General features: G+C 37.7%; 3 protein-coding genes across 4 annotated transcripts; 1 reads left to right on the forward strand and 2 right to left on the reverse strand.

Annotated features, from left to right (window-relative positions):
* The first annotated feature begins 339 nt into the window (after positions 1-339).
* LOC116174274 (putative nuclease HARBI1) lies at positions 340-3,068 on the forward strand. The gene is made up of 2 exons (XM_031492162.1): positions 340-811; positions 872-3,068. The coding sequence occupies exons 1-2, from the start codon at positions 600-602 to the stop codon at positions 1,743-1,745; spliced, it is 1,086 nt and encodes a 361-aa protein (XP_031348022.1). The 5' UTR covers positions 340-599; the 3' UTR covers positions 1,746-3,068.
* LOC116174275 (myb/SANT-like DNA-binding domain-containing protein 3) lies at positions 1,712-2,869 on the reverse strand. The gene is made up of 5 exons (XM_031492163.1): positions 2,450-2,869; positions 2,350-2,394; positions 2,218-2,298; positions 2,084-2,161; positions 1,712-2,030 (listed from the first exon to the last, which is right to left on the reverse strand). The coding sequence occupies exons 1-5, from the start codon at positions 2,838-2,840 to the stop codon at positions 1,771-1,773; spliced, it is 855 nt and encodes a 284-aa protein (XP_031348023.1). The 5' UTR covers positions 2,841-2,869; the 3' UTR covers positions 1,712-1,770.
* A 1,291-nt stretch (positions 3,069-4,359) lies between the features above and the next one.
* On the reverse strand, positions 4,360-21,489 carry LOC116173334 (large proline-rich protein bag6). Of its 2 annotated transcripts, none has more exons than XM_031490724.1 (19): positions 21,363-21,489; positions 21,102-21,169; positions 20,928-21,045; positions 20,655-20,877; positions 17,621-17,815; positions 17,332-17,574; positions 17,154-17,280; positions 16,919-17,107; positions 11,763-12,047; positions 11,649-11,712; positions 11,397-11,594; positions 7,135-7,796; positions 6,949-7,088; positions 6,729-6,897; positions 5,561-5,785; positions 5,306-5,512; positions 5,117-5,254; positions 4,912-5,068; positions 4,360-4,862 (listed from the first exon to the last, which is right to left on the reverse strand). In XM_031490724.1, exons 2-19 carry the CDS (start codon positions 21,162-21,164, stop codon positions 4,651-4,653), a joined length of 3,615 nt encoding a protein of 1,204 aa, XP_031346584.1. In that variant the 5' UTR covers positions 21,165-21,169; positions 21,363-21,489; the 3' UTR covers positions 4,360-4,650. The 2 variants fall into 2 exon arrangements, with proteins under 2 accessions (XP_031346584.1, XP_031346582.1); XM_031490722.1 differs by having other exon boundaries at positions 5,117-5,263.
* Positions 21,490-21,996: the final 507 nt, after the last annotated feature.

A 21,996-nucleotide genomic window follows, 5' to 3' on the forward strand; every position in this document is an offset into this window, starting at 1 on the left:
TACACCAAAAACGTAAACAATTACAAACAAAAGCATAACGGTATCACACATGTGATTCTGCATTACGGTTAAACCAAGTAAATTTCAAAAACAAAAATTGAAACACAACAAATATAAAATGCAGCATACAAAACATAAATACGATATAAAGAAATGCAAAAATTACTACCTGCATTAAATAACACAAAATAACAACAAACATTTATGGAGCGACGCGTTCACGACCGCCATTCAAGACAAGAGCCAAACGTATAACCGCCGTTCGTGCTTTCTAAGGGCCGGTTGTACAAGTATAGCTTAAGCAGAGTTTAAGAATTAAGCTGAGTTTAAACCGGTTGTACAAGTATAGCTTAAGCAGAGTTTAAGAATTAAGCTGAGTTTAAACACAGTTCAATTTTTTAGAGTGTTGTACATACTTCACTCAACAACTAAACGCAACTTAAGTTTTGTTTTATTTAAGCAGCCGATTTTGTTGGTTTAAGCTTAGTTTTGGTTCTTTGCGCATAGTCACCGATTTGTTAGTTTTGTTAGGTTATAATTTTATGTAATACCTGTTACCATTGATTAACATAATCAATGCTGTTACCCTCCAAATTGTAATGGAGTTGCATGCACTAACAGATGATGAAGATTTCCTAGAAGTAATTAATATAATTGGACGCAGAAGAGCAGCAAAGATATATAGGCACCGAGATAACCACTTTACAAAGTGGAATGATAAGGAATTTTTAAATAGATTTAGGTTATCCAAAGATTCAGTTCGTTTTGTAATTGATTTAATACAAGAAGAAATATCACATCCCACAAACAGGTATAAAAACGACCCTATAGTGTAGCTACCACCCAACCACATCGTATAATTTCGTTACAGAAACTTTGCAGTAAGTGCCGAGTGTATGGTATTATTGGCACTAAGGTATTTAGCAACTGGCTGCTTTTTGTCAGTTGCAGGCGACTTTATTGGCATCGATAAATCTACTGCAAGCAGACTTACTACAAAAGTCTGTCGAGCCATTGCCAGTCAACACCGCATTTTTATCAAAATGCCTACCACAGAGGAAGAAATGAGAGAAAGAAGTAGAGGCTTTTACATGATTAGTCGTTTCCCCAAATGCATTGGTGCTATTGACTGTACCCATGTGAAGATTATATCCCCCGGTAACAATGCTGAGATTTTTCGAAATCGGAAAAATTTTTTTTCTTATAATGTGCAAGCTGTTTGTGATGCAAGCCTGAGGATTCAAAATATTGTATGCAGATGGCCTGGGTCATCTCATGATAGCACAATATTTTTACATTCTCAAATAAGAAATCAATTTGAGAATGGAGACTTTAGAGGGTACTTATTAGTTGGAGATGCAGGATATGCTATTAAGCCGTATTTAATTACTCCTCTAAGAAATCCGATCACTCGTACTGAAAATTTATTCAATGAATCCCAAATACGCACACGTAACCCAATAGAACGGTGCTTTGGTGTGATGAAACGCCGATTTCCCATATTGTCATTTGGGATTCGACAACGCGCAGAAAAGGTCGAGGCTATAGTAATTGCAACTGCAGTATTACATAATATAGCTAGGAACTTTAATGATGCACTGCCAGACATAAATGAGGAAGAACAAGAAGCTATTGCAGCTGCTGAAATAAATTTCGAAGTGGAAAATGTTCCATATTACAACAATGGACTAAATAATGCTGTACGTCATCACCTTATTCACGAATACTTTAATCGCTTAGCATAGTGTACAGTGTATATTACGAACAAACTTATTGTTTAACATTTTTTAATAACATATCTTTTTGTAACTTCAAAATTTCCATTTTTAATTTGTGTTCTTCTTTCATACATTCTAGTTCGAACTCAGATTTTGTCTTTTTTATTTCTAAATTTAACTTATGTTCCTCTTCCGTATGTTTTAATTTTACTTTTTGTTCTTCCAAAACACCTTCCATTCTACTCTCTTCCAGTTTTGTTTTAGCCTCTGCCCACTGCGAAATCTTCTTGTTAATAACACCCTGGGATGTATCTAAAATTTTAAAATAATTAGTATTTATAGTACATTTCTGAAAGTGATTTTACCAGTGGTGTTTACACAAAGCGCAGCTGATTTTTTTCTTTTAAGCATATTAGGTGTGTACTTTTTCCAGTTTTTATCACCTACAAATTCAGAAGGAACTTAGATTTAATACTTTATGACCAGTACCGTATACTACCATTATTTTCGATATCATCTGTTGCAGATGGTTTTACGGTCGAACTGTAGTCGTGATCGTTAGCAAACTCTACTATCATCTCTGTAACGAAACAATATTGAACCACACACACACTTGGAAGTCCTTATTTACCATTACTAACTTGCAGGTCGTCTGTTTCTGGTATTTCAATTTCAACTGGAAGTAGTAAAATGTATGTAAATTGTTTATAATGTACACATTTTTTACTTACTAGCATCCCCATCAAATTGTGATTGAAATCCCTCTGCTCTTGGGCCAAGTATATCTTTAATGCCCTCTTCGGTGTCATTTAATGGGGTGTCTTTGTAAGGACCACCCCCAGTTCCCATTGAATACGTTTTATTTTCAGACAGTTTCTTTTTCACCCTTTTCTTTAGATTTTCGAACTTCTTTTTTAACACAGCTTCACTACGGTGGCTGTCGTTTACTACATTGAACTCCCGAGCAACATTTGACCAGGCTTCGGTCTTTTGTTGGTTCGTAACCGCATCTGTTTTTTTGCACTCTAAGACATGTTCATATTGTTTTACTAAACTGGTTAATATTGCCTCTTCTTTCGCGGTAAAATTGGCTGCACGCACTTTTTTTTCGTTAGAGCACATCGTTATAAATAAACTAGTATTGATTGAAGGTTAAGTTTATTCACAACAAATATCCAATTAATTCTTTATGCGCATGTTTGCACGTTGCCAACAACAGAAAATTGTGGTTTTGGTAAACGAAGTTTGAACGCAGTTTGTACAACGAGGTTAAACGAAAACTACGCTCAAAACTTGGGCGTAGTTTAGTTAAACCATCCCTGAACTTCACACTTGTACAACCGGCCCTAAGTGGCGCAGACAGCTTTTCCCCACCTAGAAATTACATGGTTGCCAATTCTCAAAAATGTATGTATCGTCGTAAGTTGTATATACAGGGTGGAACCTTTCAACATTATTACGGCCACTTTTTTCCCTCTAGTTTTAAATTTTGTCTTACGTTTCGTCTCCGGTTAACCATCATCAACTTTGTTTTTTCTTATGCAAGATATTTTTACTTTTGTGTCATTTGATAGTGCATTTTTTTCTGATTCTTCGGCAAAAAAAATGCAAACAGCTGTTTGAGCGGCCCGGTGCGTACACGTCTTGTTTTTAATGGTAAGGGCGCCGCTTGCGTGAAAAAACCATAGACATATGAGTATTAGCAAATGTTTATGGAACGAATCAGCAACGTAAAATTCAAGGCACCCGTGAACACGCCCGATTTTTAAACGTACGTTGCCGGTCCGTTCACGCAGTGGCGCGTGTGTGAAAATCGGACGTGTGCATCGGGCCTAAACAAAAAAGTAAACAGCTTTATTCACCAAGAATATGCCAACCACATGAAAATTTGCTTCATAGGTAATATCAGTTCCCCTCTTCCATAGCCTAAGAAAAATACCATTTTTGTTGTCCGAGGACCTCATGTGAGACTTAGATTTGTACGGTGAAAAAGTTTTTTTTTTTAATTTTTTGTTCAATAAAGCACAGAAAAGGGAGCTTAAATCAAAGAGTATTCATAATGTACTCTTTGCTTAAACTGTGGTTTAATTTTAAACATTCGGCTGCTCTATTTGAACATACCTATTGTCCAGAGTCTTGGGCGGATCATTTTTATGGATAACTAGATCGATATGAAATTTATTGAAAATTCTTGATTATTCAAAGTATTTTTGCTATGGTGAATTAAGAACTTTCATAGAGAATTTAATAAGGCAGTCATATGATGTAATAATATACAGGGTGTTCTATATACACAATTTTTGTATATTATCTGACAAATGCGATGTTGTTTTTTTAATTGCAGATTTTGATTCAGTAGAATTAACGTAATTGTAATTAAGTCTTTCTAACTCTACAAAGAAGGTTAGCAATAGTGGCATCTTAATTTGAAATAGACATGTGAACATAAGTTCCCGACAAAAGTTAAAGGTTGGATTAGTTAAATAATAACAAACGAAAGTATGTGCAATGGATGATCAATATGTATTTGCATAAGTGATTACTCAATGAAAACATAACGTGAATGCTATTCTTTAGGTATTGGTACAGTTTACCCTCATTTTGTCATTGTAGTTTATCAAAATATAATAGACAGGATAAATTGTTCCGGAAAAGTTTGTTCCTTTATTACAAGTTGTGCGTCACCTAACATGTGAATAACAATAAAATAACAGCTCTAACACCAAATGGTACTCAAAGTTTATTGCGTTCAACAAAACTGTGGACATTTTTTTAATTAAGCCCTCTATGGACTACACCGTGAACAACTTCCGTAAGGTGTCAACATACATAGAACAATTAACTAAGATGTTTAATGTTATTAGCATAAATGCAACATAGTTTAAAAATAAATATATATATAATATGATAAGACAAACAAATAAATATAAATTTATTGAGGATAATTATTGAAGTAATTATTAGCGTTAGGAAATCGTTCTGGAGTAAAATCTTCATTATTTGTTAATCCAGATTGCACGCTGGAACGTAACAAATTGCGATAGGCTGTTTGTATGCTTAAATCCGCTCCGGCGGCCGCCGCCACCGTTTCTATGGGGGCAACCGAAGAGAGTCCACTTGCAGATACAGCTTGCCGAACACTTTCTACAACGCAGGCGGACATTCATTTATTATTAATTTGGTTGTAACTCACCTGTGATGACTTGCGGAAGACTTCCTTGTGGTTTAGAATTAGTAACAATTTTACGTCTCTTACTAGGCATTCCAGAAAGGTAAGCGTCACTGAAGGGTGGTTGGGAATTTTGCCTACGTTGTCTTTGGGTGTCTCTCGCTATTATTGGTACCCAATCCTACAACAAATTGCTGATTTTTCCGTGCTAAAGTTTTTAGATACATACGGAAGGCACCTGTCCGTGCCAAGATTCGGAACCAAACACAACTTGGGGTAAAGGTTCTGGATCATCCGCCAAGTTTATTGCAGGCAAAGTGCTTTGTTCTGGAGATGAACCACCGGCTGCAACTACTTCGTCATCTACCTGCATTAACTATTTAAAAGTTATTACAGTGTACTCCAAATCTTAACTTACCTCTACGTGTGTAGTAGTGGAATTTTCTTGAGGGACGACTGGCTCGTTTCCCAAACTGGGCGTGATCGCGTCTATCTCTCTTACAATGTACGGCTGTAAAATACTTTCGGGTACGTCCAACGTGGACAAAACTAAACTCATTTGCCCTCTACTGGTCATCAAGGTCCACTGTTGCAAATCTTGTGGTATACCTTGCATGTACCGGGTCTATAAGAAAACCATCAATACGAAGAGAAAAACGTTCGTAGACTTTACCACAATTAAATTAAATATGTTCTCCACGCCTTGGCGACCATTTTGAGATGCTCGCACGGCTAGCGCGCATAATTGTCTACCAGTCGTACGTATTTGATCCACCACCATTTTTAATGAATTCGGGCTACGTGATGTTACCAGAGAGATGATGTTCGGAAGGCGAGCTCTTAAAAGTGTCTGAACAGATCTTACTATGTCTATATCGTCGCGCGTCGGTAATCCACCCTAGAATAAGAAACGTGGACTGTAAGACAGATGACAATCTTAAAAACTAAAACCGCCGAGAAATATTACAATGTACAACAATAAAATATTGTGGTGAAAACAACGTCATGTAAACGTTATTTCGATCTAAACACTAAGAACAATTAGGGGACACTCTGTATATGAGAATGTAAATGTACAGGATTATTTACAAAATAGTTAAGAGCGCGCTGCCAGAGTGGTGGGGGAGCTTATTGCCTTTAGTTTAGATTGTTACCATTTCAAAATCAGACGGATAACGGCAGATGGCGCTAATGTTGTCTGAAAGCATTGTTTTTATCTGGAAAATTCGTCGCGTCCTTCGGAGACTTTCGCACGTACATTTGTAGTCAGGATATACAAAGAAAACAAGATTATGCTAGTTGGAGCATGACGTCACGTAGAACTTTAAAATCGGGATTCTGAATTTGTGTTTTTATGATTTGAATTTGTATTTCGCTATAGATAAGGACACATCTGGTCATCGCGATAAGTACTTTTATTAGGCGAAAATTAATTAACGCACATGTTTTATCGCTGTTGTGAGATAGCGAAGACGCAAGTATTTCGAAGAATTGCGCGTTTCTTATTGGAGAGGTGGGGACGTTTGGCGCGTTGCGTCGTTGATTTTTAAAGTAGATTAGATTATGGTGGAAGTGGTGTTTTTTACTGGAGACGGGTAAACGCGATTGCTGCTGTTAGTTTTCGTGACAGTTCAAAACCGTGTACATTTGTTTACGCTAAATTAGGGGCAGTCAGCTGCATTCGTTATGTGGGAGATGCAGTCATTTTTTTATAATAAACCTTTGCAGAAGCGTCATCAATTATTAATCAAATATAATCAAGTGACTTATGACAGGCTCGTCCTTCATTAACAGACATGTGCAAACTATTAAAGAACTTCAAGTGAAGACTCTGTACTTACCAAATGTTCCAAAAACGGTTCCAGTTCAGTCAATAACCTTTCAACGCCCCTATCTATCGCCGCCGTAGTTTGACATCCGTCAAGTACGCGATACAAAAAGAAGTTCCTCAGCTGTGTTCTAATACGAATCAACGGCTCTAAGCGCCCGCTGTTTATGTGTATGACGTCGCTAAAAGCACGCTTTGTTAGGCAACGAGGGAAAATGTAAGCGCATGCGTACCTGATCGTCAGATTGCGAGACAAAAGCATGATTAAGTCTGAAAAAATACTCTCTCCTTCAGTGTGGGTTTCGTCTGAGAACTGTTGCAGTAATTGCGATATTGTAGGCGACGAGTTGCGTAGGAAACTATCGGAGAGGTTCTAAAATGTAGGGTATTAATGGCGCACTTTACCAGCTAAAATTCACCATGTGTTCCAGGTTGGATACCCAACGTGGACTGGCTGCAGGTGGATTGGAGCTTTGTGTTGTGGTAGATGCGTTCGCCGTGGCTGATGGAGGTGCGCCTTGTTGGGTGCTCGTGTACGCATTGTGAACGGTATTAATGATTGTTCGCATAATGTTATAAAGCGGATTGTTCTGTTCGGAATTTCGTGTTTCGCCGCTACCGTCTGGGCCGGTTTGGCTTGCATTGGTGCCAGCTTGGTTGGTGCCGGTTGGAGCCGTCGTCACTCCAATAGTCTGATGTTGTTGCCGCCTTCGCGTTACGTGGTGCGAATTGCACGGAAGGAACGGATCGAATCCTTGCATGGCATGTTGGGCCAAGTGCACGTGGGGTCGTGGTGTAGAGCGCGTATGCGTAGCGGTGGTGGGTTGTGTTTGAGTGTTGCCTCTCGCTTGCGAATTTTGAAAGGGCGTTACACGAGCGGCGCCGCCGTTGGAGGTAACCGCGGCACCGTTTTGAGACTCGGTAGTTGCTTCAGATTGGGGGGCGCTAGGCGTGGCCGATCCCGATACGACAGTCGAAATGTTACCTGTGGCTCCCTGTGCTCCTCTGTTGATTATTTGTCCAGCCATTTGCATTATTGACTGTATGAGTTCTGGTGGAGGATTCAATGCTCCTTGCAAAACTGTAAACATTTAATAAGTGTTAAATGAAATTTCCTAAAAGAGACAGTCGATCTGATCATGCAAATAAATTGAGTTTCTATTTCAAGTGGTAAACTAGTAGCCATAAATTTTTATTCTTTTATTCAAAGCTAATGTGCCTTATGTTGAGTACTCTCACCCAACCAACTTCACTCACAACGATGTACCTTATGCGTGGGTCACCTAATCGACTTCCCCGGCCCCACTGCGCTCATTTGGCTTGTGACGCTGAGAAAAAAAGCCCTGTTTTTCAAAGAATGCATTTTTTATTGCACAAGTCCTAAAAGTACCTTACTAAAATAATGAACATCGTCAGTTGCAAATGTTAAATGTTAAGATGTGCTTTAAGACTGGATTTATGTTTGGTGATGAAATGGCACTGGGCACATTTGATTTTGTATTTTGTTTTATAATTACATTTATCACTAGTTGCATAGTCACACTGGACACATTTTAAATTGTTGGTAGTCTCGCGTGTCAATGCCATTGCGCTTGTGCGGTGTTGTACGTACGGTGCAAAATATATCTCTGTCTTTGTTAGTGGAGGGCTATGGTTGGTAGAAATTAATTCCTTTCGTTGAGACCTCTCATTAGAGTACCATGAAGGATAAAACTAGTTCCACTACTCCCCCCCCCCTCCACCCCGTACTTAAGAGGGTAAAAGAAGAGCAGTAGAAAACGGTTCCTTTTGTTGAGACCTTTAATTAGAAGACAATGAGAGATCAAATTAATTTTTAACCCCCCCCCCCCTCTCAGTCCCCGTCGCCCACTGATCTCGAAAAAGAGTCGCACGGGAAAGTTATAGTTTGTACAAACCAATTTATTTCGATGAGACCTTTCATGTGAATACCATGAAGGGTAGAACACGTGTGTACCCCCCCCCCCCCCCAATTTCCTAAAGTTTAACTTGGTACCACTAAATCTTCACTAAATTTAAATTTTCGGCATAGGGGCCTTTTAGAGATTCCAATACATACTACCGAATTCTTTAAAAAATCGTTTTCTTATAATGTTGCAAACATTTTTAATAAATTGTCACCAACTTTACGAAGTTTAAGTATGACTACGTTTAAAAGACAAGTAAAGTTCCTTTTGTTAGATGATCAACTCTCTATCATGGCTTAAGGGGCTTCTATATTGAACATAAATTTTTGGTTTAGGAAGTTTTGAGGAGGGATTTATGTGTAAGTGTTAATGTATTTGTCCATATACCATGTTTAGTTCATGGTCATATATCATGATGTAGGGCCACATGGAAGAGCAGTGTATATCGCACTGAATGTGGTCCTTTTTCCAATGTGAATGTACTTTTTTCTTTTTCTTTTTGTTCTATATGTTGTTCATTGGAAATAAACATAATAATTATTATTATTAAAGGCACGCGTATGCAAAATCTGAGACCAATTGGTTGTCGTATGTAAAAGTTATACACGTTTTACTTTCAAAAACATTTTGGGAAATAATTCGTGGGGGGGGGGCCCTTTTAGACAACGAAATTTGATGGCCGTCTGGCACACCTTCAAGGTATAGACTACCTACTGCAAAAAATTCCAGGACTCTAGGACCATTCCCCTAGAAGTAGTTCAAAACAGCAGAAGTGGGCCCGGATGGACAAAACGCAAACAATAGCGCATTTTTTAAGAAATGCGCTGACTACATCTACATCCTTAGACAAAACTACAGGGGGAAGTTACACAACAAGAAACAAATTCAGCGAACAAGCATAAATTATTCACATGCCATGTGTAGGAAAAGCGCATTTTTTAATGCCCCAGAAATTAAAAATTTTAGTCGCAGTTCAATGATGGCCATTGAGTTTTTCAACATGCTACCTTACGATACTTATTCTTCTTCGTTCTCAAATATAAAATATATGTATAAATATATATAAATAAAAGAGTAGTAGTTGGTAGAAAACAATACCATGGACGATAGAACCAGTTGTATCTGCTTCTCCTCAATCCTAAAGTGGAAATTTCGGAAAGCTTTGATCACTTCACAGTTCCAAAGAATTATTTAACAGATTTTTGATTACCACCTGACGTTAATCCTGGATATGAATAGAAAAATATGACACGGGAACTCTTACACCCTGGATCGTAATTTGGGCTTGATTAAACACATCATTTACAGACACTGAAATAAAAATAGGCACTCAGGACCAGAGTGTAAATACCACGCAACAAGCAATCGATTGATACACGCTAGATTTAAAGAAAAATTTTAATCAGTTAATAATGGGCTCGTTCAGCCGTATTCAGCGCTGACACAGCTGTTTCCAGTGCCAAAGCGGAAAGTATTTTCGCTGAAAAAAATGGCCGCCGCCAAATAGTCAATAGTACCGCTACATTGGCGCTATGACAGCACTGGTCCGACTGAACGCACCCAATCCGTAACAAACACCAGGTGGCATTGCTTAAAAACCACACTCCTTTACTTTTGCTAGATTCTTGAAATAAATGACACTGGCTTTGATGTAAATTTAGAAGTAAAACGCTAACCAACTTTCTTCTATAATAGACTTTAATAAACACAAAGACTGACTACAGTCGAAGACATTTCCAAAATAATACTCAATTACGGCAGTCTGCCATACACTAAAAATGCGCCCATCAAAAAGCAACTTTTCCTGTCTGCTTCGTCTTCATAAAACCTTCTTCCCTTCTTTCATTTCTACCTTGTATCAAAATTAATGAGCGTGTTTCAATAAACTGAACAGCTATGTTTACTTTGGGGAAAAACATCTGCTTATCTTGTAACTAATTAGCTTTACGCAGCGACAATGAACTCTTATGATAATGACCGACTTTAGAGATAAACTTTTACAAAGCAACACGCAATTATTTACAAATGTCCCCTATCCTTAATACGCAATTCAACTTTATAATTACAAATCAAAATAAACAAAGCCATTGTTGAAACAAAATTAAATATCAAATAATTCTGATACAAAATCACATTGACCTCAAATTCAAATAATATGATCGAATTTGTGTTCAGTCCCAAATAACAACCACATTTAAACAATTTAACCAAAGATTTAAAAAAATTGATTACACATGGTGACCTAACATTACCATAGATGCTAATGCCAAGTAAAACGTTCGCACGACGTAGTTTAAACAGCAATATTATCGAGCTAGTGTTGTGCTGGCAAAAAAAGATGTTTTGAAAAAAAGTGACTCCATCACCATTACTAAAAAGATCATTTTCTTTTAACATATCACTTCCTTTTGTTCAATAATATTAAATAACTGGATAGTGGATTGCTCTGTATGTAAGAACTTTTGTGCATGATCGCTTTTCTTAGAAGAAAAGAGGTTTCCCTTGGGTGCATGTGCCCGTTTAAGAAGATCGCCACATATAAGGAAGTTTCTTACACGCACCTTCCATAATTACGCGCGTCTGCTACAGATTAAAATTTCAGAAAAATATCCATAAAGAAGACAATCGATTCTGCGTTAAAAAATGCGCAAAAAAAAGGTTCGTTCTGCGCATGCGTGCACTTTGCTTTGAGATGCAAATACGGCATGGTCTAATTTAAGTAGAACCTAATACACGCGGCAGCTCAGTCAACTTACTTTCGTTAGTATGATCCCCGCCGACAATAGCAGTCTCGAGCGAATCAATCGTAATACTTTCGGGAGTGACTTCCATAAAAAATTCGACAGGATTATTCATGGCTCCCGGCTGAGCGCTATTCGTCGTAGAATCGGCGGCGGCGGTTTGGCCGGACGTTTCCCTTGCGACGTTGCTCGGAACGCCGGCCGCATTGGAAGCTACAGACGCATTTGTCATATCGTATGTCTGAACAGATACAGTGTAATCGTTACCGAATTGTCCACTCGCGGCGGAAGCGGCGCTAGCAGCGGCCAGGTGTACTTGGTTCAGGAGGTCCTAGAAAATGTTATTAAATATAGGATGTGAAGGGGTGATGCTAAGCTTACTGGTGGTAGCTGGGGAACATCTCGATTGTTGTTGTTGTTGGTATTAAGAGACGATCGGTCAATGTTTATTGAGCCAGGCATGTGAGGGAAATGGATCGTTTCCACTCGGACTCCGGGGATAAGTGGGAAACCAACTACCGTTGATGGTATGTGTCCAGAGGGTGCTGTGGTACTTGCTGTTGTAGTGGTAGTACTGTCTGTACTACTTGTAGATGAGGGTTGTGATTGTGTTGTTGCAGTTCTATTACCGTTTCCATTACGATCAGAAGAGAAATTAATTTGTGCCTATGAAATATACAAAAAAATTATCATTCAATGCAATGGTTTGCCTCCTACCTCACAAGTACAAGGGTAAGTTTCTCCCAGCCCCAAATGAGATCTAATATGCCTGATATGTTTTACATACAAGTATGGTTCTCAAGGATTTGTTATATAGCTTCTCTTATTTTTAATGGCCAAGAATGTGCATACACCTAAAGTAGGAGTTTCCTTAGTTTACGTCCTCAATTCTGTTTTTGAGGAATATTGTAATGCCAAAACATTAACAAAATAAAAACAAGTTATAAATCAGCATATGCATGATGAAAGCCCCCCCACTTTTTGAATTTTCAAAATATTTTTATTTCAATCGTTTGTTAATTGATAGTATGTTCAGAATAAATTTTGTAAGTTTTGGGCGTGAAGTTATCTCCCGAGATTCAAATTTGTGAATTTTTTTATTTGCGATCGTTTTTTGGTCACTTTTGGTGTTTGGTGGATAGTATTTATAATTTGTTGATTGGTAGTATCTTTAGAATAAATGTTTACAATGTTGAGCGTGACATCATTCAAACGTGCTGAAGTTTTTCACACACTTACACACAAAAAATGCGCTATTGTGGCCACTTTGTCCGTCCGTCGGTCCGTACATTCGTCCGTCCGCTTGTTCGTTGAGACGCCACTAGTTATTTATCTTAAGGGCTATTGTTCTACTTTTTTCGCTATTTGGTTCGTTATGGTGACGAGGCTGGCACCAAGGAAGAAAAACCAAAAAACCAACCAAACCAACTTAAAAAAGTAATCGTACTTCTGTTAAAATCGTAAAAATCCGACCCCAAATATGAAAGATAGCGTTGCACATGTGCAATCCATTTTTGACGTGCTACTTCAATTTCGGTTTATAAGAAGAATTTCATTTCAATGTATTTCTAAATAATAAAGTTGGACTGCGCATGCGCAAAACCAAATTTTGAAACTAGCGTTAGATTTTCATTTATTCCAAGCGCCTATGTATCAAATTTCATTTAAATGCTTCCATAAATAAAAAAGTTTGCAATTCGGTTTATAAATGGTCGAGATGCGAAAAGGGCACTGTGAATTTTGAATCGATTCGACTCAACTTTTGGTATTGCGTATTATATGGCTAAAGCTATGCCCATATTGAATTTCATGCAATTCAGTTCATAACAAACGGAGATGTCAAAGCGATCGGACATTTCTAAACAAAGTTATCGTTCACACGGACAGATAGAGGGACAGACAGACGACAGACAGCAATACAAAATTATAAACGATGTCTAGGATCGTTAATAAACGGCAAGTGTAAAATTATTGGATCATGTAAAAAACGGTTTTTTGATTTTTTTACAATACTTTTTTAGCAGAAAAAATTCCTTCCTTGGTGCAAGCGTCGACACCATAACGAACCAAATAGCGAAGAAGTAGAACAATAGCTCTTAAGATAAAGGACTAGTAGCGTCTCAACGAACGAGCGGACGGACGGACAGAAAAAGTGGCCACAATAGCGCATTTTTTTAAATTTTTGTGGAAATGCGCTAAAAACTTAAGCACGTTTGAATGATGGCGTCGTAAACATTTACGACAAACAAATGATAAATAATATCCACCAAACACCAACAGCGACCAACAAACGATTGCAAATAAAAAAAATTCACAAATTTTAATGTCGGGGGATAACTTCACGCCCAAAACTTACAAAATTTATTCTGAAGACACTATCAACCAACAATCGATAAAAAACACCAACAAACGATTGAAATAAAAATATTTTGAAAATTTAAAAAGTAGGGGGCTAACTATACGCCCAAATCTTGAAATTTGAATAATTAAATAACGATCAACCAACAAATGATTGCCATAAAAATATTTGGAAATTCAAAAAGTGGGGGGCTAACTATACGCCCAAATTGTTAAATTTTGAATTAAATAACGATCAACCAACAAACGTCAAAATGTAACTAACAAACGCCAACAAACGACTAACAAACGATTGGCATAAAAATATTTTGAACATTCAAAAAGTGGGGGGCTAACTTGACACTGTGCATCTTTGGTAATACAGATCAGTATAATTTTATTAACAAAGTTTAAAATTAATCGATCTCACAAGTCAGAAAGCTTTTAGTAAACATTTGAAGTCTCTAGCTATTGTAATTGCAGAGATCTCAGCCAGACTTGTCAATCGAAATTGTGGTAGTTTACATTAGGGGTATTACAAATACGTTCCGTATCGCAAACAAAAATGCTATCAGGTTGACCAAGAAAAAGTAAGCAACTTAATTGGATTACTAGGTATTAGGTAAGTAATTAAAATATTTTTTTTCCTTTAGGTTATCGATTTCACTATTTATTAATGTAGCATCTTCGGACCTTTGCTGAAAGCGAAATCGATAACCTAAAGGAAAAAATATTTTAATTACTTACCTAATACCTAGTAATCCAAATAAGAAAAGTAATTAACCAACATGGAGACATACATCAATACAATAAGCAACTTAATTTTAATCGTATTTGTTATTTGGACGAGAAAGAGATAATGATGGTCCACTTTTACCAGTCGCAGCAGTAAGAACGGTGATTGGTTACTTTATTAATATAAGAATTCGTATACGTAACAAGTTTCATCTCACAGAGTAGCCTGTGAACAGTAATTTCTGTTTCACAAATTTCTAATTTCAGCGAACTTCTAGAAGTCCTAAAAAACAAGGCAATGTATGAAACCCGTTAGCGATGTTGATGGCATGACATGCTGTAACACACATGTACATAGTCATAATCCACCCATGACGTGCGTGCAAACCTTAGACAAGGAAAGAAAGGGGACCCGTAATACCGCATCCACGGCATGCGTGAATTTGACGCGAATTTCGAGACGACCGCCATATTTTCGGTGGCACTCAAAGCGCGGTGGCAGTGTGAATTTTTTGACATTTCTTCATTATTGATAAAGTTTGTGTGTGCAAAAGTGTGTGATATAAACGTGGTGAATTGTTCTGCGTACAACTGTAAAAGTTGCAGTGGTCGTTTTCCAGCAGGAATATCATTTCATAGGCAAGATAAAAAACGGCACGTTGTCTGGTTTGGCTAAATTTAATTAAATCTTTATGGTAGTTAATAAAACACTTTTAAGGTCTTCATTTTCATAATCTTACAATTGTCCTATATTTTTGTGCATCAATCAAATACTGCTTTATACTTCTTTTCATTGATAATTTCTCGATTACAGTAAGCAAGTGATATAACCTGCAAGCGATATTCCAGTGACGGCGTGACTATCTAGTTACATGACGTAACAGATATGTACATGTTTGGATGCCTAACCCTTAGGCGACTGATTACTTTGTATGGAGTAGTTTAACTACAGTGTATGTTGCCTTTGTACTTACATGTGGTACGACAGATAGGATTTGGTCTTCAAAAGAGAGAGGTCATCGATCGATGTTCGAAGCAATACACATCGATCGCCGCCACATTCGATAAACACAAGATATCCTGAAGGAAGATCGTTATGATTAAACCCGTTAGGGGAGAAGACATCTCAATTCAATATTATCACAGTCGTCATCGTCAACGGTTTGCTATAGTATCAACAGCTTATTACTTAAGTACAAGGAACTGAGAAAGGGGTTTAAAGAAATTCTTTTTAGACACGTTTTGTATTTGTCTTATGCGGCTATCGATTTCGACCTAACTGGTCATCTTCAAGCGTCATTTATGAAGTGAAATGAATACAAAATTTTTTTAACGATGTTATAAGTAGTGGTCAGGAATGACAAATTAATGTACGAAAGAGTGAGGTTGTGTATTAGTATTTTAAAAACGCTGCGTAGAAATGGTTACAATTGATTATCGAAATCAGAGCTCCGTTGGCCTAACGTTCCGTGCGGTGCGTCCAATTTATGGCTTTCATGGACATCCTGCAGAGTCCACAATCCGTTGTTTAATAAAAAATTTGAGACAACGGGGGGAGTGATTGATGAAGCAGTTCCTGTACGTCAAAGAAACGCAAGATCGTTGGAGAATATTATTGCCGTTCGGAATAGTATGCGAGAAAACCCCAGGCAGCCCATTCTGCAGAGTGCGCAAGAGATGGGTCTTTCTGGCATGTTAACTTGGCAGTTCCCTTCTTGCGCCGAGACTTGGATTTTCAGTTCCCTAGTCTATGCAGACCAACCACAGTCAATTGCTGCCCTAAAGACCAGTATAACTCGCTTTCTTCGTGAAATTCAGCCCAGTTTAAGCGAACATGTCCAAAATTGGTCCACCACAATGCAACGTCCACAGCGGAGTCGCGGGGGCCATTTCACTGAAATTATTTTTCATAAATAATGTCTTCGAATATCATTTAAAATATTATAAAACTTGTGGTAATATCACTTAAACAGGTTGTTTTATTTCATTTCAAAGTTCGAGCGCTCTTAATGAAAAACCCTTGGAAAAACCCTTTACTTTCAATAATATTGCGCTTATATCGCGAACCCAGTTTCTGAAACGATCAAAGTCCAGTCGTATGTTTACGTTTATCGCGTTTTTAGTCTCTCTATTCAGATAAGAACCTAATATTATGTCCGACAACTGTACGCACAGGTTAATCATACCATGATGGCAGTATAAATAAATTGTAATTTCCTAATGTAATACCCGAGCGGGCGCCACTGGTGGTAGCAGTATGATCGCAATTTGCTTCACGCGCGCGCTCTCTATTACGGGTCCCCACTCTTTTATAGTCTAAGGTGCAAACTAAGGAAAATCCTACTATACCTTATTACGAGGGGACATTTTTATGTGATTTTTTCAATTCACTTTTATGCCAGTTTTTAAACCTCTTGTTAATTATAATCGCAATGTGAAAACAGACAGATCATAGCGATACTTACTTCAAGCTGTATGGGTATACCGGCTTGTACAATGGCAGAATGCTGAATGAGAATTGGCCGACACAGCAACGGGCGAGGAGGCGGAGTCCTCACTCTAACAATGATATCACTCAACGAGTGATACGCATGACCCAAGGTGTGCAAGACCTCCGACACTCTATTAATCATCGCCTGAGTGGAACGTGCGTTCTAAAGCAAAAAAATCGCATCATCCGTACACGTTCTTTCACATTACCTCTAGCGTGACAGTAGGATCTTCGCGCATAAAGTTGAGGTATTGTTCCATAAATGGCGCAAAGCGTGTCTGAATGGTGTTTAGTGATTCCAACAGCTCAGCATACTCAGTCGTACGAGAAATTGTACTAAAATATCCAAAGATATTATCCCGTTTGTGATAATCACAAATAACTTACTCTGAATTCACATTACTGGCGGTGTTGGCGCTTGTAGCAGTGTCGTCTTCGTTTGCTGTGCTTGGATTGGCCGGCTCATCGCCGACAGCAGTCAGATTCTCAGAAGAACTGGCCAGAGGTGTTGTTGTTTCGGGTGTGGAAGATGCCGAATGTAAGTCCCCTTCGGCGTTGATTGGAGGAGTCGAGTCAGAGATATGTACTTGGACATCACTTGGAGGGGATGTTGTTTGCGGTTCGTTGGCCCTTTATTGCGATTAGTTGAGAAACATTAGAAATTTGATTTACTTACAATGCGTTCATCAGTGAGTTGATCGCAGTAATTGTATCCTGCCGTTCAAGAGACTCGTTCTCTTGTACATTTGGTACAATAACTCTCGCTTCAAAGACCGGTGTTACTTCGCCCTGTGCATCTTGGGTTGATTGATCGGTGGGACGAGTCGGATTTTCTAATGTGCCGATAATAGTGTTGGCCCGACGCAACATCCTACAATTAAATTCTTAAATTGAACTGAAGCGTCAAATCAAGGGGTGAAAATATTCTGTACACTTCCTGTTAAATGTTTCAAAAATACCACAAAATCTGAATAGTGTCCAAAATGTATCAACAGCTAATTTATTTCAATCAACATAACAAATGGTTACAGCTAACGCTTTTGCCTTTCTAATTTGTATAAAATTTACCACTCCTACTGGAAATTGACTTTGGTTTTGATGAGGTAATCATGAATCTATCGTTCCTGCTTTTATGCATTTCAAAAAAATAAGAGGTAAACTTCAGACCTCCTAGATATCGTTGTCACTAAAGTAAATTCAGAACTGACAGGGTATGCGAATGAGAATCATTCCCCCTAATTCGGTAGGACGCGATTTAGTGAATTTCTTGAATGGTTTTTCTCAAAACCTAACCCTACTGTTCGAAAATGTTGGCTAGCTGAGTAAGCCTCGCAAGGAGCTTCAAATGATTTGCACCGGGCCCAGAAGTCAAGTAAGATTGAATGTTATATTTCCACGCTGGAGTTCTAACCACGAACACAAACCCTGAACATAACCCTATATCGTTGTTATGGTGAGACAGGTGCCTGGGCTCTTAACCATAAACAAAAGGGATATACAGGGTGTCTTAAGTTGAGGAAGAAAAAATGAAAATTGTAATTTTACCCATGTTTATTATTTGAACGATATACTATACATATTATACATGGTTGGAAAGAGAAAAAAAAAACTGTATCAAACTGAGAAAAAATCCAATATGGCGTCCATTTAAAATAAGAAAGTTGATGTCAATATCTCGAAAACAGTCACTTTGAAAAATTTTTTTCTAAGCCCATTGAATTTATCCCAACTTTTATTTGAAACTTTTTTTGATAGCTCTCTTTTTTAAAAATGTCCATTTTAATTTTTTTCGAAATGATAGCTATGTTATCCTACTCAATTTTAGTCACCCTGTATATTATGTTTTCTTCGTAGCGTGTGTGTGTGTGCCACGAGTTTAAGATAGTTTCGGCGGAAGTTTTGACTATGTCATGGGGTGTAGATTTTTCGCTCGATTTTTCGTTTATGAGGGGTGGGGGAAACGGTCTGGTTAGCGCGCAAGCTCGCCATTGCCATCAGTACAACAAAGACCAAGCATGAAGACAATCCGCTTTTGAGATATAAGGAACTATATTCGATTACGATACGTAAGACTATTATATTCGTGCCCCACGACACTACCTGTGCGGCATCTGCAGTCAACACAGACGTTTAATCCATTCACATTCGCGGTGTTCACGCATTATTCTTAAACACTGTCAAATAAGAAAAACTTTTCTGAGCAAATTAACAACCATGTAGTTTTGCACAAAAAACTATGTGACAGCAAGTATAGGTTTCAGTCACCTTGCGTTTTGAAATAAACACTCGCGAGTGTGATTTTCGTAAGAAAACTTCATATAGAATCCACTAAGTGTAGTGTAGACTGAACCTACTTTGCAGTCTCTTTCTTACATTGGACAGTCATTAAATTGATTCCCAATTGAAACAGTTCATACGCCTCTAACTATTTTAGATTGTGGTTATAATGCAAGTTCCTTGAATATTAGTGTGAAGTCGGAGTGAAGTAATTCATAATTTAACAATTTTACAATTATAATATTAACTTAGTAACACCTCAGAGGCGGTATTAAAGTTACTACCACTGTAACATAACCTCACACGTCTAGAATATGTAACATATTGTCTAAAATAAATGGAATATCTATTTTTGGAACTTCAAATTTGCATATACTTATCTTCCTCATGTCATTTCATGTTCATCGCGGATTTGACGTCTGAGTAGATATAATATTTCATGTTCTTAATATGTACAGTAAAAATTTGGTGCATGTTCGATAACCATTTTATATACAATTAGAATGGCAAACAGTATATACAGGGCAGGCAAAAAATATAAAATTTTGTTAAAGAATAAAAATAAAGTGCCACAATTTCTTATAGCAAAATATTACATAAGAAAGTTGTCTAGAACTAAAAGCTATAGTCAAATATATAGCCTCTTATTCAGATTTTTATTCTGATGGAAAATTTCGGATTATCCCTGTGTAACATATTTTTATTATTGGGTTCAATACACACTCCAATACACAAAGATTGTACAGTGCCACCATGCTCAGAAAAGCCCCGGAAATATGCGAACTAATCTTGAAATAATTCAGGCTGGCCAATAGAAAGTCTGCAAAACGACGCGATACATTCCGCGCCATAATTATTCATTATTCCGATTTGACAATTGACGCTTTACGTTATTTTAGTTTACACATTGATTCTTGTTTTTGCTTTATTTTACGTTTTCCGTCTCCAGTTTTATACAAACTCGTCTTTTTTTTTTACGATCTGATACGGTATATAATTCCCTTAGTGTTTTTAAATTTTGCTCAGAATGTACGGTCTAAATTTCTAGCGCCCTCGGACACGCCCTGTCAGGCACTTTCTGAGCGTGGTGCCACTGTATTTAAGCATAAAGGACTACAATAGGTGACCAAGGCCTGGATACCCCAAAAAGCTATTGCCACCTATGAAGAAACAAAAGCTAGTAACGCTCATTGCCACAAAACAAATGACAATTGAGATTTAACTTTCTGTCTCCCTTTTACTAACTGAGATTCCAATGGTATGAAAATATGGACACTCATAAATTCCCTAAATACTTATTCTACATATCGTAATATGAACCCCAAATTTTCAAAATATAACTGAAATACCTAAAAACTAAAATCTAGAAAACCTTTAAAAGTTGATTAACAAATAAATGTATGTATGCTCTTTGCTCTCATGTAAAGTATTACCTTTTCGCAACATTAAGCCGACTGGCCGCCAGACTATGAGTTGGAAGCGGAGGCATTTGATCCATGGCGTTTGCTGGTAAGCGTAACGAACCTAGATACTCAACTCCCCGTATGCGCCGATGCATATGTGGATGCATAGTTGGAGATTCGGGACGTTGCTGGTTCGGTTGATTAGTCGAGGGCGGTGGTCTCTGCACCAAATGTACCACTTTTCCGTTAACATCTGGGGGTGGAAAACATTATAACACTCGCAACAAATAAAAAGTACACAACCGTATTCGCTGAGTTTGGTAGAATCTTGCAAAATACGACCGCAGTAAATAATTCTCTGTGTATCAGCTGGAATGTTTACAGTATCTGCGATGTGCTCCTTAAATTGTGCTACCGTAATCTAAAATGTTCGATGGTAAGTATTAGGTTACAATACAGAGAGCGAAGGTTGCTTACATCGTCCTCTACAGTAAAGTCATGATTCCGAGAATCCAAAGTTTTGACAGTTAACACAATCATTTTATCTAAAAAGGGATAGTTAAAACTAATTAGATTAAAGACATTTTGCAGCATCAAATATTGGTTTGATTTAATACAACGTCAATTCACATGTAATTTATGCCAATGCTATTAGTAGCAAGCTACCCATTTTGTTTAAATATAGACAGATTGCGAAAATAGAAACATTCAGTTGTTTAATAAGTGCACATATAATACCTCTGGTGTATTTTCTGTAGCAATAATTTAACTAATTGTTAATCACAAAGCACAACAAACACTTTTTATCACACCCTTGCGTTAACCATTTTATGATGAATATTGCAAGTGTCTTTCAGCACTGCCAACCTACAACATGAACCCTAAATATCCCTAACCTCTATAATGCTATTATACAGGGTGCAACAATTGATCAATTCAATGCAGTAATTGTAAATTAGGACATATCATTTACCGTTTTAAAACTAGATGCAGTTTACGCAACATATGCAAAAAATATCAACGGCTGCTGGGGTATGATAAATCACACATGGAAATAATCATGAGCGCCACTACTAAAGGCCAAGGAACCCCCCCCCCTCCCCCCGCGACTTGATAAATCGCTTAATCCATTTTAAGAAATGTTAAAAGCTCATAATAAAACCAGTGCACAGCCACTTTTTCTGTCCGATCGGTGTTCGGTGACAAAGTAAGTAATAGTATATTATATACCTAATACCAAGGGACTAAAGTGTGTGTTTTAATTCCGAGGGTACAGATTGTTTCCCGAAACGTAGTTGTGGCAACATAAGGATCTTACTCGCTATTGGTCCAGACACGTGATCGGCCATAGCTCCTCTGATCCACAACTCTG

Source organism: Photinus pyralis, unplaced genomic scaffold (assembly GCF_008802855.1).
Source record: "Photinus pyralis isolate 1611_PpyrPB1 unplaced genomic scaffold, Ppyr1.3 Ppyr1.4_LG6, whole genome shotgun sequence".
NCBI lineage: Eukaryota > Metazoa > Arthropoda > Insecta > Coleoptera > Lampyridae > Photinus > Photinus pyralis.